Below are 17,405 nucleotides of genomic sequence, written 5' to 3' on the forward strand. Positions count from 1 at the left end.
GTTGTATTTAAAAATATACTTTAGCCTGACCACTGGTGGTGCAGTGAATAGAGCGTCAACCTGGGACGCTGAGGTCCCAGGTTCAAAACCCTGAGGTAGCGGGCTTGAGCACAGGCTCGCCACAGCTGCCGGCTTGAGCATGTGAGGTCACTCACTGGCTCAGCTTGAGCCTCCAGGTCAAGGCACGTATGAGAAGCAATCAATAAACTACTAATAGTGCTGCAACTACCAGTGGATGATTCTCATCTTTGTATCTCAAGAAAAAACAACAACAAACCTTTATTTTTTGACATAGGTCTGTGCCAATAAATTACAAATAAATAATTGGTAAGTAAGTGCCAAAATTAATCACAGTTGTGATCTTTTCACATCATGGCAAACATTAGAAAATAATGCCTGTATGGCACAACTTCATTAAGTGCTACCTGGCATAACCGTGACAGTTCGCCCTCTAGTGGCACGGAGTAGGAATAAACTCTTATCTGCTGGAGTGATTCTGAATTCAGGATGTTTAGACAGGAAAACTTACAGGTAATGTGAAAACATAACTTCAACTGTTGTAGATTTGTACATGATTGCTAAAAATGGTTTAAATGTAGTATAATTATAAGAAATTCCCCACCATTAGTATTTCACTTGTAACTCACAGGAGGAGTTCTGCTCTACCATTTTCTTCAGGAGCCTGTTTATTGATCTTAGTTATATTTGCATTGACAATGTAAGAGCTGATGAATCTAAAGCAATTTATGTATATGGTAATTAAATTTTAAGCAATGCAATGAGCCACTGAGGGTAGCTGTGTGTGTGTGTGAGAGAGAGAGAGAGAGAGAGAGAGGGAGAGAGAGAGAAAGAGAGAGAGAGAGAGAGAGAGAGAGAGAGAGAAAGAGAGGGAGATGGTTGATGGGAAGGTGCAGGACTTTTTGTCATCTCCCAAGTCACACTCTAGTTTCCTGTCCAGTTTTAATAAATTGTAAATCTGGTCTTTCTTTATGAAGCAAGCAGTCTGCTACATTCATTCCAAACATCCACATTCTTTATTTACTAGTAGCATATGAGTATTTTACAATGGTAGGAACAATTGGGAAGGAGAGGTGGTGAAAAGCCGAGGCTAATGTAGAACAGCAGAGAATAAGGACTTGGAAAGAAATCACTACCTTATGTTGCAATTAGATAGATCCAAGGAAAGATGACAATTTTTAGGGAAGAGCTGGCTGCTAGAGAAAGCTGTTGCAACTGCCCGTGCCCACGCTGGTGTTCACTTCTGTATAGTTGTGGCTACGGGGCTGCCTCCCAGGAGCCGGGTCTATTGACGTGGCTGCTAAATATGCGGCAGTGTCTTTTCCCTGGGTCCCTCTCTCAGTCACTGTCCTATCTCAGTCCCTGTTCTGTTTCCTGCTACTGCTTGCTCAGGAAGTGTAGTTACATCACCTTGGAGAGGTCACATTTTCCCACTGCTTTGACATTTATAAGATGATTAGAAATTTATCTTCCTAAACCAGAATCTCAGCTTTTATTTAAGCTTCTCCAGGCTCTTCCAGTTTGCACCATCAGAAATATGCTCTTATTCTACTTTACTGCTAATGCTACTGCCCCAAGTCAGAGATCAACTTAGTTCTTAAACCTGACGTTTCAATCTGCAGAAATGGGGCCAGCACGCCTTTGTAAAGTGATCATCCTCCAGCAAGCTTCCCTCAAGACTCGCTGGCAGGCCATCCACACTTTTCACGGCCATGCTCTGGCCGGCCACTAACAGCCTTCAGGCAAGTGTGCAAAGCCTAACTAAGTCTTAGATATGGACATTTTGAAAAATGGAAATGAAATAGCACAATTCACCTTTAAAAAGAAGCGCTCTTTAAGGCTGTAGATTTTTTTTAGGCAGTTAAAAATGCATCACACATGGCTCAGTTATTTTCCATAGTGTCAAGGTATGCTGAATTAGAAAATATAGTTTATTTAGACAACAGCACTGATTTACCTAACATGTTTTCAATATTACAGTGACAGCCTTTGAAATTTTAGAAGCCTGCATTGTCCATTTCTTTTTAGTTTATAAGAAATAAAAAGTACAGTAGTAGAGTAATAATTTTAAAGCTTTCTTGTCTTTTCAGGGTCAAATAGATACAGAAAATACTAATTTTCCCCAATTTGGTTGATGAGGGAAAAAAACCAAGTACACTGAATAAAAAAAACCTTTTTTTTAAAAAATTTGGATTTACATTTTAATCCCAGATCAATCTCTTCAAACTGTTTTGATGGATAAATTTTCCCACTTCATAAAGCATGGATTTGAAAGGCATAAAAAGCTGGATGCCTCTAAGAATCACTGGTTATTATTATTGTTATTATTATTATTGTTATTATTGAGAGGAGGAGAGGCAGAGACAGATTCTGGCATGCGCCTAGACCAGGATCCACCTAGCAGGCCCACCAGGGGTGATGCCCTGCCCATCTGGAGCACTGCTCCATTGCTCAGCAACCTAGCTCTTGTTAGCATCTGAGGCAGAGGCTAAGGATCCATCCTTAGTGCCTGGGGCCAACTCGCTGCAATGGAGCCATGGCTGTAGGATGGGAAAAGAGAGAGAGAAAAAAAGAGAGAGAGAGAAGGGGGAGGGATAGGGGTAGATAAGTAGAAGGTCACTTCTTCTGTGTGCCCTGACTGGGAGTCAAACCCAGGACATCCACACAGCAGGCCAAAGCTCTACCACTGAGCAACCAGCCAGGTCCTCAAAAAGAAGTTTTACATGCAGTGATAGACATATATACAGGGTTGTTCTGTTGAAGCAGAGAACTGGGAAGAATCATGACTATAATGCCTCATAACTGTAAGGCATTTATAATTTATAAATTGCACTTACTTGCCCCATCTCATTTTTGTTTGTTTGTTTGTTTGTATTTTTCCAAAGTTAGAAGCAAAGAGGCAGTAAGACAGACTCCCACATGCGCCTGACCGGGATCCACCCGGCATGCCCACCAGGGGGTGATACTCTGCCCATCTGGGGCTTTGCTCAATTGCGGCCAGAGCCATTCTAGCACCTGAGCTGGAGGCCATGGAGTCATCCTCAGCGCCTGGGCCAACTTTGCTCCAATGGAGCCTTGGCTGTAGGAGAGGAAGAGATAAATAGAGAAGGAGAGGGGGAAGGGTGGAGAAGCTGATGGGTGCTTCTCCTGTGTGCCCTGGCCGGAATCGAACCTGGGACTTCCACACGCTGGGCCGACACTCTACTGCTGAGCCTACGGGCCAAGGCTGCCTCATCTCTTTTATTTTTACAAAACCCTAGGTCAAATATTACTTCATTAGTAAAAATTAAAAATACAGGACTCTGAAAAGTCAAATAATGTAATTCCAGAATTGGAATTAACTATATTAGTGTCCCCCATCTGTCAGTCATTTCCAAACCACTTTTATTATTTTTGCCATAACTACTACTCACACTATTGTTCAATATTTTTGAGTCACATTTTAATATTTTTTAGTTGTCTTAAGAAATATTTTTGAAATCATGGGTCTGTTTCCTCCCCAATAAACACTAAATAAAAAATAAAATTAAAAAGTCATTGGTACCATGTATCAAGATAAGAAACATCTAAACTTACAGATAATTTTTGTGAGTTTATTTGAACAAAACTGATGACAATTGCCAGGAAGCAAAATCTCAAACAATTGAGAAAATGTTCCAGAGAAGGGCAATTTTATACATTAGAACTACAGGAGGGTAGCCAGGGGTTACATGAAACCATTGGTGGTGGATTAAGGGGATGGGAGAAAGCAAAGCAAGAAATCTGAGATTAGAGAAAGAGTAAAATGGAAAGACACACAATTCTTTTACATTGGTGGCTAGAAGACAGTTAATGAACATTTACGGCACAGAGACATGGTATTTGGGGAATAAGATAGCAACAAGGGCTTCTGTGGTCTCATGCTCTGGTGCAGGTGGGTGTGGAAAGGGGGTTATTCTGACATTCCAAAGGTAGGTTGTCCTAGATGCAGAAAGACAACAGACAGGCTCACTTAAGGTAAAGTTTGACCTTTGTCAAGGAAGCTACAGACCTAGGATGTAACTACCTACCACGATCTGTTTTTAATTAGGTGTTTTTATGATCAGACCATCCAATGTGGTTACTTTTGGTCTTTAATTTGTAGAGTCCATCATGCAGGCCTCCTCTGAGGCTGTCAGGGTTAGTATGTGGTCACTTTTTTTGTCCACACATGCTTTAGGATTCACTCTCCAACCTCATATATAAAACCTTTCCTAAAACCATCTGGATAACCAGACCTTCAGTTTCTGCATACACATCTGTAGTAATGTTACGCAAGTTACTGAATTTCACCATACCTCATTTTCTACATCGTCAAAATGGGGATAACAGTTACCTACCCCAAAGGATGCTTGTGTGGATAAATCAGATATCACACATAAAGCTATTAGCAGAGTTCCTGACACGTAGAAAGCTTTCAATAAATATCAGCTGTTATTGTTAGGCCTGGGTCGCTTTTTCTTTCATGTATTCCCATAATTGGAACTTTTTTCTTCTTCAATTAAGTCCCAAACGACTTTCCTATCACTTTCCCCAATTTAACTCAACTGGTAAAAGTTGAAATGAGGATTTTAAAGTGACATGTGTATTTACTGCTCTGTTTTCCATTTTGACTTGTTTTCGATCAGACTGGTAGTAAAACGACAAGTAGGGGTTAAGCCCTTCCGTTTCAGGGCTTTGTGCGGTAACTGCCAAGACTGAGGAAAGACAGCACTAACCCCGGCCAGCGGCCCGGTGAACAACTCGGACCACACCTCTGCTTTCCCAGCACCGCGGCCTCTTGGAGGGGGCGTTCCCTAGAGTCTTCTCTCGGAAGGGGCGTTCCCTAGAGTCTGCTCTCGGAGGGGGCGTTCCCTAGAGTCTTCTCTCGGAAGGGGCGTTCCCTAGAGTCTGCTCTTGGAGGGGGCGTTCCCTAGAGTCTTCTCTCGGAGGGGGCGTTCCCTAGAGTCTGCTCTCGGAGGGGGCGTTCCCTAGAGTTTCCTCTCGGAGGGGGCGTTCCCTCGCTCGGGCCCAGAGCTCCCGCCCCGCCCCTCCACCGGGGGGGTTCCCCAGCCACACCCCCAGGGGCATCCTGTCAGTCTGCTTTTATGGCTGGCTTCTCAGTGTTCGTTCCAGTCGCGCGGCGCCTGGGCGCCTGTGAGCTCGGTTTCCGCCTCACCCCAACAGAGCTGCCGGAATGCCTCTGGAAAGACCGGCTAACACCGGGATCACTCACAGGCAGACTGGCGGGGTTAACGGAAGCGCTGGTTGTTTGGCTTCCGGGAAAACGTGCCTGGGGCTGCGTCCCCTCCTCCAATGAGGGTGCCACTGGCGGCGGAAGACTGGAGTTCCCAGAATGCACCGGGCCAGGAAGCGCTGGCGGCTTCACGTGACCTCTCACTATGGCTTCCCTGTGTCGGAGCCAGCGGTCTAGTGGTTTGGTGTGATTTGTTAGTTCTTTGCGGCAGGGTACCTCTCTCGCGGTTCCAACATGCAAAAAATCAAATCTCTTATGACCCGACAGGTAAGTCGCGGAGGCTGAAGCAAAGGCTTCCTTCATTTCCGCTGGGAGAGGAGCTGAGATGTTCTGTCTCTGGCCGGGGCGTGGGGACACCTGAGTTGTAGGTGGTGGCAGGTGTCTGGGGGACCAGTAAGCCGGTGCACACCCTGAAAGACTCACCTGAGCCCCCCAGATCAGAGCCCTGGTAGTGCGGGGAGCGGCATCCCAGATACATTTATTTTAAAAAGGTCAATGAGGGAACCAGCGCTATCTTTGTCTCCCTTCTTTCACTATATGTCATTTTCCTCTGACAGCCCATCTGCCTTCCCGAGTTCCTCTGCCCAAGCTTTCCGTCGCCTTTGAGCAGGTGGCCTGGTTAGAGAGGTGAGGTACGTGCAATAGAGAGGATCTGGAAAGAGTGAGAACAGCGGATAATTTGATGATGGAATTGGTAGCTTATGACTTTTGGCAAGTCCCCCAAACCTTGAAGCTTAAGTTTCTGAACATGAGGATGATTTTATAGTTGTTAATATCATTTCACAGTTCTGTTATAAGGGTCACTAGTAAGCTGATGTATGTGAAAATTCTTTGTGAAATGCTAAATGCTATTTTTAACATTTTCCTGGCAAGGTAATAGTCTTCTTGTTTTTTTTGTTTTTGTTTTGTTTTGTTGTTTTTGCCATAATGATAATTCATGAATAAAAACTGACTAATTTCTGTCCTATCTCATAAATGTTGCGCACTTCCAAATAATACCTTATTGTCTTTGAAGCAAGAAGTGGAAGAAATTCCCCTTTCTTTCTGATCGTGACTTAGTTTTAGACAGCCTTATTTATTTCAACTCTTAGTATTTCACTAGAACTGGCCATTCTTTATTATTTGAATGTGAGAGAAGGATAATTCACGTGTGGTTTTGAGAACGTTGGAGAATGTGGAGGATAATCATTTAGTGAAAGATTCATTTGTGTGGGTTTTTTGTTTGTTTGTTTGTTTTTTGCTGTTGATGATTAAGAAAAGAATACAAATTCCAGATTAAATTCTTATTTGAGAATTTAGAATTTGAGAGCCATCTGAACAGGTTATAATATAGAGATTTCTGATGAACAGTTCATGAGTCCTACATGATTATTTTACTCCTGTCAAATAATAATATTAATGTCACGAGCATAGAATTAAAAAGTTCTTGACTAACAATTGCTGAGTACTGATGTTATGTTATGCTTTATATCATTTCTTACTTGAGAATGAGTTTGGGTCCTGCTGCATTTTACAGTAGCTGTGTGATCTTGAGCAAGTCACCTAAGTTTTTTGATCATCTGTTTCCCGTCTTCAAAATAGGGATAATAATGTGTATCTCACGGGCTTAGCCTGGTGGTGGATGTTTATTATATGATATGATGAAGGTAAAGAGAGAAGTAAAGGAATTAACCAAGTTCCTGGGCCTTATAAAGAAAGTACTTGATCTTAGAGATCATCTCAGTGGCTGCACTGATGGTAGGACAGCAGGAAAACTGGAGGCAGGCTGTTGCCATCATTCAAACAATAGATGATTTTAGGCTGACTTTGGTATCTGATTTTTAATTTTTTTTATTTATTCATTTTAGAGAGGAGAGAGTTAGAGTGAGAGAGAGGGAGAGAGAGAGAGAGAGAGAAAGAGAGAGAGAGAAAGGAGGGAGGAGCAGGAAGCATCAACTCCCATATATGCCTTGACCAGGCAAGCCCAGGGTTTTGAACCAGTGATCTCAGCGTTCCAGGTGAACGCTTTATCCACTGCGCCACCACAGGTCAGGCCCTATCCGATTTTTAAAACGATACGCACTTTCATTCATAAAAGCACTAATCCCCCTGGACTGCTGTGGAATCCTGAAATTGGACTTGTGTGCATCAGCTAAGTTTGGTGCTCTCTCATGTTGCTTGCCATGTAATTCAGTGCAGTCAGCATGGTTTAGCAACTTTGGTTTTTTATTGTCTTTAACCATATTTTGTAATAATGAGTGGGAGAGAAAATATGGAAGTCTGTATCCCAGTGATAATAAGTTTGTGTCTCCTAACTGTAGTGAGATTGTGCTGAGAATGGTAACTTCAGCCTCACCCAGTTGCTTGTTAGACACGACCAGGTGAAATCGGTGCTTAGGACGAAAAAAGGCTGGAGAATACATATGAAAAGCTACAACTATCCTATGTAAAAAGAGATACAATAAGAAGCTTTATACAGATTTTAAAATTTATCCTTATTATGTATAGTTAAAGTTTGGCTTCCACATATTTGGTCATTATTAATACACAGTTCATTAACCTATGAAGCATAAAAGAGTAGGCTGCTACCTAGAGTTACATTGGGGATTTTATTTATTACTGTTTATTATTAGATTAAATGGAGCAGTATTACAAATAAATGCATGCAAAGATTCTTTTTTTTTTGAGGCAACAGAACTTGCTAGTCATATATAGTTAATGTGAAGAGATGTGAAATTAGAAGCTATGAAACTTGGGTTTTTTGGCATTTCAGCTCTCCCAGGTCCTTGCTATAGAATAGAGTTGGAGAGCTGGCTCTGTTTGATCTCTTTATTTAGACAAGATCTGCTGTTCAGCTTTCTCCATTATGCTGACCTCTTCTTTCAGTTTATTCAACAAATGTTTATTGAGCACTCGGTGCCAGGCACAGTTCTAAGCTGGGAGGATCAGCCATAAACAAAACAGACGAGTGCTAAGGCAGACATGGTGATAACTGCTTTGGAGGGAATGAGGTTAGGGAGTCCTGGGAGTTGTTGGCAATTTGGGCCATTTACAGTTTTAGATAGGGTGCTGTGGAAGGCCTCCCTGAGGTCACATTTGAGTAAAACCCTGGACGAAGGACTGAAGTAAAGCACGTAGATGTCTGGGAAGGAGCTCTGCAGGTGGAAGGAAAAGCGAACGCAGAGACCCTGCGGCAGGAGCGTACCCGAGGACCAGCTAGAGCAGCGGTTCTCAACCTGTGGGTCACGACCCCGGCGGGGGTCAAACGACCAAACCACAGGGGTCGCCTAAAGCCATAGGCCGGGGTTGCGACCCACAGGTTGAGAACCCCTGAGCTAGTGGTGTGAGTGCAGTTCAGAGAGGGAGGAGAGAAGCAGCAGATGCAGTAGTGATGAGGTCAGGTAACAGAGAGCAAGAATTCAGGTCACAGGGAACCTCATTCTGCTCTCATCTCCTCCTATTCTTTCCTCACTCATAGCTTCAATTTTGATTGAAATAGCATACAGGAGGGTTGTAGTTTGACATATACTTCAGAAAGCTCTTTCTGGCCTATGTTTTAAGATTATAGGCATACCTCATTTTACTGTGCTTTGCTTTATTGTACAGATGTTGTATTTTTTACAAATTAAAGGCAAAGTCATCACCAGCAAAAAGATTATGACTCACTTTGTTGTGATACTCACTTTATTGTGGTGGCCTGGAGGTGAACCCACAATATCCCTGAGTTATGCCTATAGATTGAAACAGGCAAAAGAAGAAAAAACCGATTCTGTCCAGTTGGCTCAGCAGTAGAGCGGCTGCCCAGCGTGTGGAAGTCTCGGGTTCGATTCCTGACCTGAGCACACAGGAGAAACACTCATCTGCTTCTCCACCCCTCTCCCTCTCCTTTCTCTCTGTCTCTCTCTTCCGCTCCTGCCAAGGCTCCATTGGAGCACAGTTGGCCCCGGCGCTGAGGATAGCTCCATGGCCTCCATCTCAGGCCCTAGAATGGCTCCGGTTGCAGCGAAGCAAGGCCCTAGATGGGCCAAGCATTGTCCTCTGATGGGCATGCCAGGGGGATCCCGGTTGGGTGCATGCTGGAGCCTGTCTGTCTCCTCCTGCTTCTCACTTCAGAAAAATACAAAATAACAAAACAAAACAGGGAGACCAATAAGGATGCTATTGCAGTAATCCTGGTGAGAGAGAGTGCATGCCTCAACCAGGGCGCCAGTGTTAGAAGTATTGAAGGAAGGTCAGATTGTGGATATATTGTAAATGTAGAGTTGACAGGATTTCTTGGCAGATTGGATTTGGCTTTGAGAGAAGGAGAAGCACTAAAAGGCTAATTCCAAATGGTTTGGTCCCAGCAATTGGAAGAATGGAATTGAAATTTAATCAAGTGGGTAAGGCTGAGGGAGGAAAAGATTGAAGGAAAGGAGAAGGTTTTTAGATTCTTTCATTTGAAAGCTTCTTAGATATTGAAGGGGAGACATAATGTAGGCAGCTGGCTAAAAGTCTGAATTTCTGAGAAGGAATCAGGGTGTAGATAAAAACTTGGGATTTATGAGCATATAGAGGGTATATACTGGCCAAGATCACCAACAGAGTGAGTGTAGATATAAAATGGGCCACAGTTGGAGCTTTTGAGAATTCAGTATTACCTGGTCAAAGGAAAGAGGTGTATCTAGCAAGTCAGAATGCAAAGGAGCAGGCAGCGAGGTAAGAAGTCTGCGGCATCCTTTGGGCACCTGCCGCATAGCAGATGCTCAGTAAATATCCGCTGGGTGAATGTTGGATAAAGAGGGCAGCCCAGTAGAGGGCGATCTGCTGGGTTAGATGCTGCAGATGGGCCACGTTAGGCAAAAATAGAATCAGCCTTAGGACTGAGCAGCTTGGAGGTCATTGGTAACTCGACAGCAGCACTTACTGTGAGGTCATGTGGAGGAAAGTCTAGGTAGGGTGGGTTCCAGAGAGACTGAGGACTGAGTATGAACACTGTTTAGTTTTGCTGAAAAGAGAAGGAAACACAGACCATCTCACATGCTCCTTTTGATCATTGGGACATAAATTTCTGGTCTCATAAATAGAAATTGAGGATTCATATAGACATAAGAGAAGTAGTCTGAAGAGTTCATCTGATTTGGGTCAAAAATAAAGTGCAGAGGCAGATGTTATAGATCAGGGGTCCCCAAACTACGGCCCGCGGGCCACATGCGGCCCCCTAAGGCCATTTTTCCAGCCCCCGCTGTACTTCCGGAAGGGGCACCTCTTTCATTGGAACGGTGCTCACGTACAGTAGTACTACTTCCGGTGACACAGAACATACGCGTTATATGACGCACGTCTGGTGTGCGGCTGCGGCGCCCCACATCGCCGGAAGCAGTGTGAAATAACAACAGAAGTAGGAAGAAAGGCAGAGCAACTATAACCATTACTACACAGTACAATGGCCCCCATACTCCCCCAAATGTACAACGACATAATGGCCCCTATAACCTCCCTTTGTCCAAAAGTCTCCCCCCACATTACTACACACCATGTTTCCCCTATTTTAAGACCCTGTCTTATATTAATTTTACCCCCAAAGGACGGGGGCTGTCTTATTTTTAGTTCCCATTGAAATACTGGTCAATTTGTTGATTTAAATTTACTTGTTCTTTATTTTAAATATTATATTTGTTCTCATTTTGTTTTTTTATTTTAAAATAAGATATGTGCAGTGTGCATAGGGATTTGTTCATAGTTTTTTTTTTATAGTCCAGCCCTCCAACGGTCTAAGGGACATTGAACTGGCCCCCTGTGTAAAAAGTTTGGGGACCCCTGTTATAGATGCTGCATTTTATATACACTTAAATTGGGGAAATTATCAAAACAAAATCCAAATATGAAAAAAATCAAGTAATGGTTAATGATTAATCAAAAAGTTCAAGATCTATAATCCTAAAATACCGGTGAGTGTCAGATGTGCTTTAAGATATTTGTGTAATTTTTTCATTTCTCTTTTGATGATAGAAAACCATTTCTCTCTGATGGCAATAATATTTAGAATAATGGTTAGCACTTAATGAACGTTTGGCCTTTCATATACATTATCTCCTTAACTCCTTATAACAGCCTCTGAGTTATTGTTACCATTATTAGAATAAAATTACAAGTAGGTTATTTATGTAAGTTATTTAAGGCCAGAGCCCATTGCTTGAATTATTGCATTCCTGTACTTCTTAACATGTACATAGGGTTTCTAATTTTTAGTACATGTATTTTTTGTTTTATGCATGGAAAGTTGCTGTGTGTTAGTGGCAAATTATTGTGTGTGATGACTAATTTGGAAGTAGGGCATTTTAAAAATATATATTGGTATATATCACTTGTATATTTCAGGCACTGGTTTCTTTACTGCTTAGCTCTAAGGAAAGAGAAAATTGCATATGATATATTCCCCCAAGGATTTCTGTTAGATTGATTAAACAGGTCTGTACTTTTTAAAATGTTAGTTTAAAAGCCATGGCAATTGTATTTTTAAGAAGATATTTTAAGGGCGGTTGTGGTTTTGAATTAGGAAGTTTTACTCTTATACATGTATGTATATAATGTATAAAATATGTAGAAGTTTAGTTCCATAATCCAACCTGGCCTTCTCTACCACTTTTGATGCCTTGCTCTCATGCTGATTAATTGGTGAGAAATTGGGACGAGGAAGAACAAACACGCAAGAGTACTGTTTGTCCTCACTCATTATAGGACAGTAAACCTCAATATGCTTTTCTTATTTCAGCAAACTTCCCTGGGAACCTCATTTTAAGATCATTTGCATGTTCCCAAGGGAACAATGTTCAAATCAGTCAGAGATTCGAATCTGACGAAGGACTTCTGCTGAATAATGTACTCACTTCTTTGGTGTTGACACTGTTCCTAGGACTTTGCTAGTCACTGTGCTATAGAGAGAGGCAAATAAAACTTGGTGTCTCCCTTCTCTTGGGACTTCAGTCTTGGAAAGAGATATATTTAGTATTTCAAACTTCACTACTTTGGCAGAAGCGTTTAGCTGGGTTCCTAAAACATTAATGAATATTTGAGTCACAGGGTTGCTTGTTCAGATGTAGTTCCTGCTCCTTGTCCAGAAATACCTATCCATTAGATCTGTGGTGGGGCCCAGGAGCCTTTAACCAAAAAAAATCCCCAGGTGGTGTTGATGTAGGTGATCCATGGAAAATACTGAGGAATAGTGTGTTTTTATTGAAGCATAGGGATTTAGGAAGACTGCATAGAGGAGTTAATTCTGAAAGGGGCTGTTGGTTTCTTTAGTAGGTGGCATGTGTGTGCGTGCGTGTGTCTGTGTGTGTGTGAGAGAGAAGGCTGGGTGGAATGTTCTGGGGGTAATGGAAACTTGGTGAGGAAGAGCATCTTGTAATAAAAATTGTACATATGATGTGGTATTTTACAATAGGGAAGATGTAATACACACCTAAAATTTAAAAATAAGCAAGTTTTGCTCTAAGCCTGAAATATTCAACCTAAGTACACTATATTTTGATGACAGGGCACCAAGGGCCAATATAGGACTCCTAAAGGGTGAAAGCTGGATTGTACATAAATCTCTCCTCAAAATCATGTACCAGCTAATTTTGCTTACAGACTAACTTTATAGGGACTTTAAGTGTCTGCGTTGAATAGCCTGCTTTTATTTTATTTCTTTAGATAATTAAGATAAGCTCAGAGTGACTTTTTTTTAATGTTTATTTATTGATTTTAGAGAGAGAAGGGAGAGGGGGAGAGACAGACAGGAACTTCGATCTGTTTCTGTCCGTGCCCTGACTGGGAATTGAACTGGCAGCCTCTGCTTCCTGATGATACTTAACCAACCAAACTCTCCGGCCAGGGCCAGAGTGACTTTTAATGTGTCCATCAGTGTTAATGAAACACTATCAAACAGGCAAGTGTAAACATGTTTCAAACCAAAAGCAATAGGAAAATAAAAAACAGACAATTTTTTTCAACATCTCTTTGCTAGTACTGTTAGTCAATTAGCTAAATCACTAAAAAGAGGCTTTTAAAGGAAATTTAATTTTCTAGCTTCTTTCTTTATTGATAATTTATCCCAGCACAGATTGAGACTTTGAGAATTGCTCAGTTGACGTGACTATAGAAAATACCAGATACCAAAGAGGTGGAGAATTGGTGGAAAGTGAGACATGAGATTTAAGTCTTAATTTCGCAGTATAAATTGGGGGCGTTGGTGAGAAATAACCAGGCAAAACCAAGGGGCTATTACATATTAATTGAGCAGTTAGTGTCATTTAAAAATATTTGATTTGCACAGTTGGTTTATTAAATCTGTGAATCATAATACTTTAGACCTTTTTACCAGGTGAATTGATAATAATTAATAGATAAGTGCTTTTATTAAATGCTTTTTGTCACTAGTTATTTTTTTCTTTTTGTTGTTTTTAAATCATGGTTAAGTTAGACTTTAGCCATTAATTTTGAGATGCCATATGGTATTTTTATTTGAAACAACAAAAACTACATCTTTACTTGATTTAGTAATAGTATGGTATTGTATGAAATAACAGTTTTTGGAACATATGTTTTATATATTTTAAAGCAGGAAAGTTTCTGTTTTTAAAATGATGATTTCTATTTTAGTAGGTATGTTCTATCATATTATAGTTCTGCAGCACAATTAAAGTTCTTTTTATCTTATTTTTTTAAGGGTCTGAAAAGCCCTCCAGAGAGCCTTAGTGATCTTGGCGCCATTGAGAGTCTTCGGGTCCCTGGAAAGGTATTGATCTACATGTGTGAGCGTGACTTTCCTCTTCTTTAAGAAAATATTATGTTTGGACAGTAATTGATTCACAGATGCTTTTTCTTCCCACAGGAAGATGGTTGTGACGAGCTCGGTCCGTTCTCATAGTACAGGAGACTGGGGCTTGTTTTTGTTTTCATTACTCGTTGCGATGCAGTATAATTCCTTCTGGTTAGGCAGAAAATCGAAAGTTGATAAATGTAGACTTTATTATTGTATCAAATTCTTAGCCTGAAAGCTGTATGTGTGTGTGTATGTATGTATGTATGTATGTATGGAACTTATTGATTTATCTGCTGTAATTTGGAGAAGTAAAGGAAATAATATACTTTTATGCTATAACACTGAGCCAGAAATCACAGTTAATTATGGTTTTGTTACAGAGCAGAGGTTTTTGAATAAGTAGCTAAAGTGTAACTTAAACTAAATTGTGGATATCTTAGAGTTTAATCTCCTGCTATTCGTGTGAGCTTCTCAGTTTACACGTTTAGTAGGTGTGATTGCAAAGCCAGCTGGCTCCCCGCAGAATTACTAGCCATTGTTAAACGTGGACATCCCTGCTGGTCCTCACTCTGGGTCCTTGCCACTTGGAGCTGCCTCCCCGAAGAGCAGCTCCTGACGGATTAAAGCTTGTTCTTTTGAATGTATGCTCTTGTGATTTTCAGTCTGAGGATCATATTTGAAACTACTCTTTGTTTCCTGTGGCTGACATGCAGTTAGGAGGCCTCTCGTCACACCCTAGTGTCAGCTGCTTAGGAGGACAATTTGCCACCTCTTTGAGGTTCCAAACCCCCTAAAATTAATTTTGTATTTACTGTTTAGCCTCTATTTTAGGTCAGACCCAAACATATTCTCCAAATAGGATCATATTCTAGCCAACCCTTTTGCATAAAACGGCTCAGACAAAAGCCTTGAAGAGGCATTTTGAATAGTTTTTATATGATGTTATTATATAATTATGAAATGTGATAAAATTGGGAACTAAGAGATAAATGTAAAGCCTGATTGACAAACAGTTCTCTTTATTTCTTTGATTTAAGGAAATAAGATTAGCATGTATTATGAACATGCCTTGGATTAGATTGCCTTAAATATTTTAGAATTAACGTAAAATTGGTAAGTGAGCCTCTTTAAAACATACATGCCTGGGTTACATACGAACTTCCTATTGTCTTTAAACTGTGAGCCATGATGTCTTTGCAATAGTGGCAGGAAGTGAATTTATGCTGTTTGCATAAATTTTATGGTCTTACTGATTTCCCACCCTGGTTCCCTCAGATGACGGGCCCTGAGTAGGGAGTCAAGCCTGGGATCACAAGGTCAACAGACGTAAATGGGAAGGGGAAGGTTAAGCTTGAGCCATTGGTCTCATTGACAGATACTAAGAAGCTAAGTTAGTTAAATTGTAAAAGTTAATAGTAAAATCGGTATTAAGGTTCTAAGCTTAAATGCAGTTTTACACTCAGAAAGCCTTAGAAACTTCTTTCTTGCTCTTGGCTGAATACTACTACTATCCGTGGTGTGTGTGTGTGTGTGTGTGTGTAACATTTTAAAATTTGTTCACTCATTGACTTAAATTTAGGTTGTTTCTACATATTGGCTCTTGTGAATAATGTTACAGTGAACATGGGACTTCAGGCATTTCTTCAAGATAGTTTTCTTTGCTTATATACCCAGAAATGGCACTGCTGGTTTCTATGGTATTCTATTTTTAATTTTTGAGGGTCCTCCACATTGTTTTCCATGGTGGCTGGACCAGTTTACATTCCCACCAATGGTGGAATGTGTGTTGGCCACACCCTGGCCAACACTGTCTCTCTTCTTTTTGGTAATAGCCATTCTAATATGTGTGACATGCTACTTGTGGTTTTGATTTTCATTTCCCTGGTGATTAGTGATGCTGTATATATGAAATGATATATTTTTAAATAATTATTTTAAAATTAATGTTACAGCTAGTTCTTGATGACTTGAGGTTTAATGGCTTAAGAAAATATCTTTAAGGTTTTCAAATTATTAAAAGCACTTCAAAAATATAAAATGTTAATTTTAAATAATTACTTTAAAATAATCTTTTTCTTTAATATAAAAGTAATATATACTGTGGACAGAAAACATGATAATCAGAAATATTACCTAAAAGGAAGTGCCAAGCATCGCTTGCAGAGTCAAGGTTAACATTGCCTTCTGGTCTTGGCCCTGGGCGTAGTCAGTGAGTTTGTTGTGCTCTTCTCTAGGGACTGGCAGGAATATAGCAGTGGGAAGGACAGAGCCTTTTCCAAAATACGAAGTCAGGGAGGTGATTTAGGTCCAGTAGAGGGAAGACAGACAGTAAACAAGGTGACTGTAAATTATGACAAATACCATGAGGAAAACGGTGATGTGGTAAACTTCATGAGGCTGGAGGTTATTGTGCATGAAATAGCCAGTGTAGGTTCCTCCCTCCTGTTTTATTTCTTTTACAAAAATGGTGTTATACTATTATTTTGAAGCTTGGCTTTTAAACAATAAAATGTATTGTACAGAAAATACTTACAGTGTATCTTATAGTATATATAGTTTAAAAAGCAAGCTATGCAATAGTGAGGCTTAGGTAGATACTTTTAGAACTGAATAACAATTTATACCTGTAAGAATGACCGTTATCCAAATAACAATAAAGTACAAGTGTTGGTGAGGATGTAGACAGAAGGCAACCCTTGTACACTGTTGCTTGTTATGTAACTTGTTGTAGCCACTATTGAAAAGCATTATGGGCCCTGGCCGGTTGGCTCAGTGGATAGCATATCAGCCTGCAAATGAACACCCGAGGTTTGCTTTGCAGTCAGGGCACACATGAGGAGCGACCATCTGCTTCTCTTCCCCTCCTGCAGCCAATGGCTTGGTTGGTCTGAGCATGTAAGCCTCCGGCACTGCCATAGCTTGGTTTATCTGAGCAATGGCCCCAGACGGGGTGGTTGGGTGGATCCTGGTTGGGGCACATGCAGGAGGCTGTCTCACTATCTCCTCTCCTCTCATTTAAAAGAAAAGAAAAGCATTATAGAGGTTTCTCAAAAAATTAAAAATAGTACTATGTACCACATGATCCAGCAATTCCACTTTGAGGTATTTATCTGAAGAAAAGGAAAACACTAACACAAAAAGATTATATGCATCCCCATGTTCATTATAGCATTTTGCAATAGCGAATATATGGAAATAACCTAAGTGTCCATTGATGGATGAATAGATTTTAAAATGTTGTGTGTATGTGTATACAGTGTGTCTGTAAAGTCATGGTGCACTTTTGACCGGTCACAGGAAAACAACAAAAGATCGTAGAAATGTGAAATCTGCACCAAATAAAAGGAAAACCCTCCCAGTTTCTGT

General features: G+C 40.8%; 1 protein-coding gene across 1 annotated transcript in view; it reads left to right on the forward strand.

Annotated features, from left to right (window-relative positions):
• The first annotated feature begins 5,383 nt into the window (after positions 1–5,383).
• The window catches only part of VPS50 (VPS50 subunit of EARP/GARPII complex), a 114,973-nt gene continuing 102,951 nt past the window's right edge, over positions 5,384–17,405 (forward strand). Inside the window, exons 1-2 of the mRNA XM_066239549.1 lie at positions 5,384–5,539; positions 13,944–14,012. Of these exons, the coding sequence (XP_066095646.1) occupies positions 5,507–5,539; positions 13,944–14,012 (102 nt within the window). The 5' untranslated portion in view covers positions 5,384–5,506. The remainder of the gene's footprint in view (positions 5,540–13,943; positions 14,013–17,405) is intronic.

Source organism: Saccopteryx bilineata, chromosome 7, assembly GCF_036850765.1.
Source record: "Saccopteryx bilineata isolate mSacBil1 chromosome 7, mSacBil1_pri_phased_curated, whole genome shotgun sequence".
NCBI lineage: Eukaryota > Metazoa > Chordata > Mammalia > Chiroptera > Emballonuridae > Saccopteryx > Saccopteryx bilineata.